We start from the raw sequence: 2,615 nt of genomic DNA on the forward strand, positions 1-2,615 counted from the left end.
GGTAACATGAACCATTATGTCAAAGAAAGAAGGTGGAAAATACATTTCAAGCTCACACAAAGTTACAATAATTTCTCTTTCTAGTGCTTGCAATTTTCCAGTGTCAATAACTTTGCTACATATGGCTCTAAAGAAATAGCATAGTTTAGTTATGGTCCATCTTACCTTTTTAGGCAAAATGGAANGTATGCCTATAGGTAACAAATGCTTCATCATAACATGACAGTCATGAGACTTTAACCCTATTAGCTTTAGATCTTTCATAGATACTAAGTTCCTAATGTTTGATGAATACCCTTCTGGAACTTTAACTCCTTGTAGAAACTTACAAAACACAATTTTTTCCTTTCTAGATAGAGTATGAGCTGCAGGAGGTAGATATTGACGTTTACCTTTCTTTATTGGTGNNAATTCNGTTCGAATTCCCATTTGAACTAAGTCCAACCTTGCTTTGATGCCATCCTTAGACTTTCCAGGAACATTCAACAACGTACCTATGACACTATCAAATACATTTTTTTCGATATGCATCACATCAAGAAAATGTCTAACGTACAAGGACTTCCAATATGGCAAATCAAAAAATATAGACTTTTTCTTCCACCCACTTGTGACTAGATCTCTTGCAAAAGGCTTACCAAATTTGATGTTTATATCCTTTACTTTTTCAAAAACTTTATCACCATACAACAATTCTGGAGCTCTACGTTCTTCTGTCATCCCATTAAATGCTTTTCTCCATCCTCGATAACGGTGCTTTGAAGGTAAGAATCTATGATGCCCAAGAAATAAATTTTTCTTACCATGTTCTAATCGCACCCAATCTGTATTATCTTCACATATAGGGCATGCACACTTCCCTTTGATACTATATCCAGATAGATTACCATATGCCGGAAAATCATTAATTGTGCCAAACAACATTGCCCTTAGCGTGAAACTTTCTTCCGTATACCCATCATACACCTCTACACCTTCGTTCCATATATCCTTCAAGTCTTCAATAAGAGGTGCCAAGTATATGTCTATGTCATTCCCTGGTTGTTTTGGACCTGGAATTAACATGGATAACATCATGAACTTCCTTTTCATGCATAGCCATGGAGGTAGGTTATATATAATCATAACTACAGGCCATGTGCTATGTGAGTTGCTTTGGATACCATGCGGATTTATTCCATCAGTAGACAAAGCAAGACGTAGGTTTCGTGGTTCTTTCCCAAAATTAAGGTAATCATGGTCAACTTTTGCCCATTGAGGAGAATCTGCAAGGTGCCGAAGCTTTCCATCATGTATTCTTTCATCTGCATGCCATCTTAAGTTCTTTGCATCTTCTTCATTACAATACATGCGCCTAAATCTTGCTATTATAGGAAAATACCATACCACTTTGCTCGGCACTAAATTTTTCTTATAGCGCGATGTCATACATTTAGGACATTTATCCAATGGGGCATATTCATTTCGGAAAAGAATGCAATCATTTGGACAAGCATGAATCTTCTCGTAGCTTATCCCAATAGAGCTTAACATTTTTCTAGCGTCATACATTCGACTAGGAAGCACATTATCATTAGGTAGCATATCTTTTATAAGTGATAGTAATTCAGTAAAACTAGTATCAGACCATCCATTTCGTGCTTTNAAATTGAATAATTTTAGGACTGCTGATAGTCTTGTGAAACTAGTACAACCATTATACAATGGTGTCTTTGCATCTATTGTCAACCTATCAAACATTTGAGGANAATCGCGCATATCTTCTTCGATTACGTTTACAATCTCCTCAAGGTCATCTAACTCATATGTTGTGTCAGTCTNTATCGGTGTATAACTTGTATTATGATGAACATCATTATTTATATGATTTTTTATATTTTCACCATGTTTGGTCCAGCATGAATAACTTTTATCAATTCCATTGCATATTAAATGCTCTTCTAACTCATCTGCATTCACTACCTTTAAATGACAACACTGAAAGCAAGGACAGATGATTCTACTAGGGGTTTTTGCATGCTCAACAGCAAATCTACGAAACTCTTTCACCCCATCCTCGTATTCTTTTGATAATCGACTAGCAAACATCCATTTTCGGTCCATATTTTATTAATCTATCAAGATTAATCAATATAGTATTAGCAACATATACAAGTTAACACTATTTTCAATAACAAACTATAAAATAATATTCATCCTACNTCAACTTTGAACACACCGTATGTGTAACAAAAGTTCACAACTGCAATCTACAAAAGGAATAACAATGCAATTAGTTAAAATGAAATCAAGTATTTATAAATCTAATTAAACAAACCAAATTCAAAGGTTAATTAACTGTAATGGTTATATGTATATCATATATGTTTAATAAGAAGCACAGGGACCACTCTCATTTTCTGTAGATCATTTACCCTTATATGGTAGGTTTGATTTAACTTTGGAGCAGAATTAGATGAAATTAATTTTGAAAAGGTTGAAAGCATCGTATTTGATGTCAAGAAGATTTATACGCTCTCAAATCATTCTCTCATTTTCTCTGGAAGATTAATTTTGAAAAGGTTGAAAGCATCGTATTTATAAAACTGTATTGGCTTAGTAGACTCATTTTCTCT

The 2,615-nt window shown here is 34.2% G+C and overlaps 1 protein-coding gene across 1 annotated transcript in view; it reads right to left on the minus strand.

Annotated features, from left to right (window-relative positions):
• Window positions 1–2,103, minus strand: part of LOC106753008 — a 4,710-nt gene extending 2,607 nt beyond the window's left edge. Inside the window, exons 1-2 of the mRNA XM_014634792.1 lie at window positions 1,164–2,103; window positions 166–1,052 (exon numbers count right to left, since the gene is read on the minus strand). Coding sequence (XP_014490278.1) covers window positions 166–1,052; window positions 1,164–2,103 — 1,827 coding nt within the window. The remainder of the gene's footprint in view (window positions 1–165; window positions 1,053–1,163) is intronic.
• Window positions 2,104–2,615: the final 512 nt, after the last annotated feature.

Source organism: Vigna radiata, chromosome 2, assembly GCF_000741045.1.
Source record: "Vigna radiata var. radiata cultivar VC1973A chromosome 2, Vradiata_ver6, whole genome shotgun sequence".
NCBI lineage: Eukaryota > Viridiplantae > Streptophyta > Magnoliopsida > Fabales > Fabaceae > Vigna > Vigna radiata.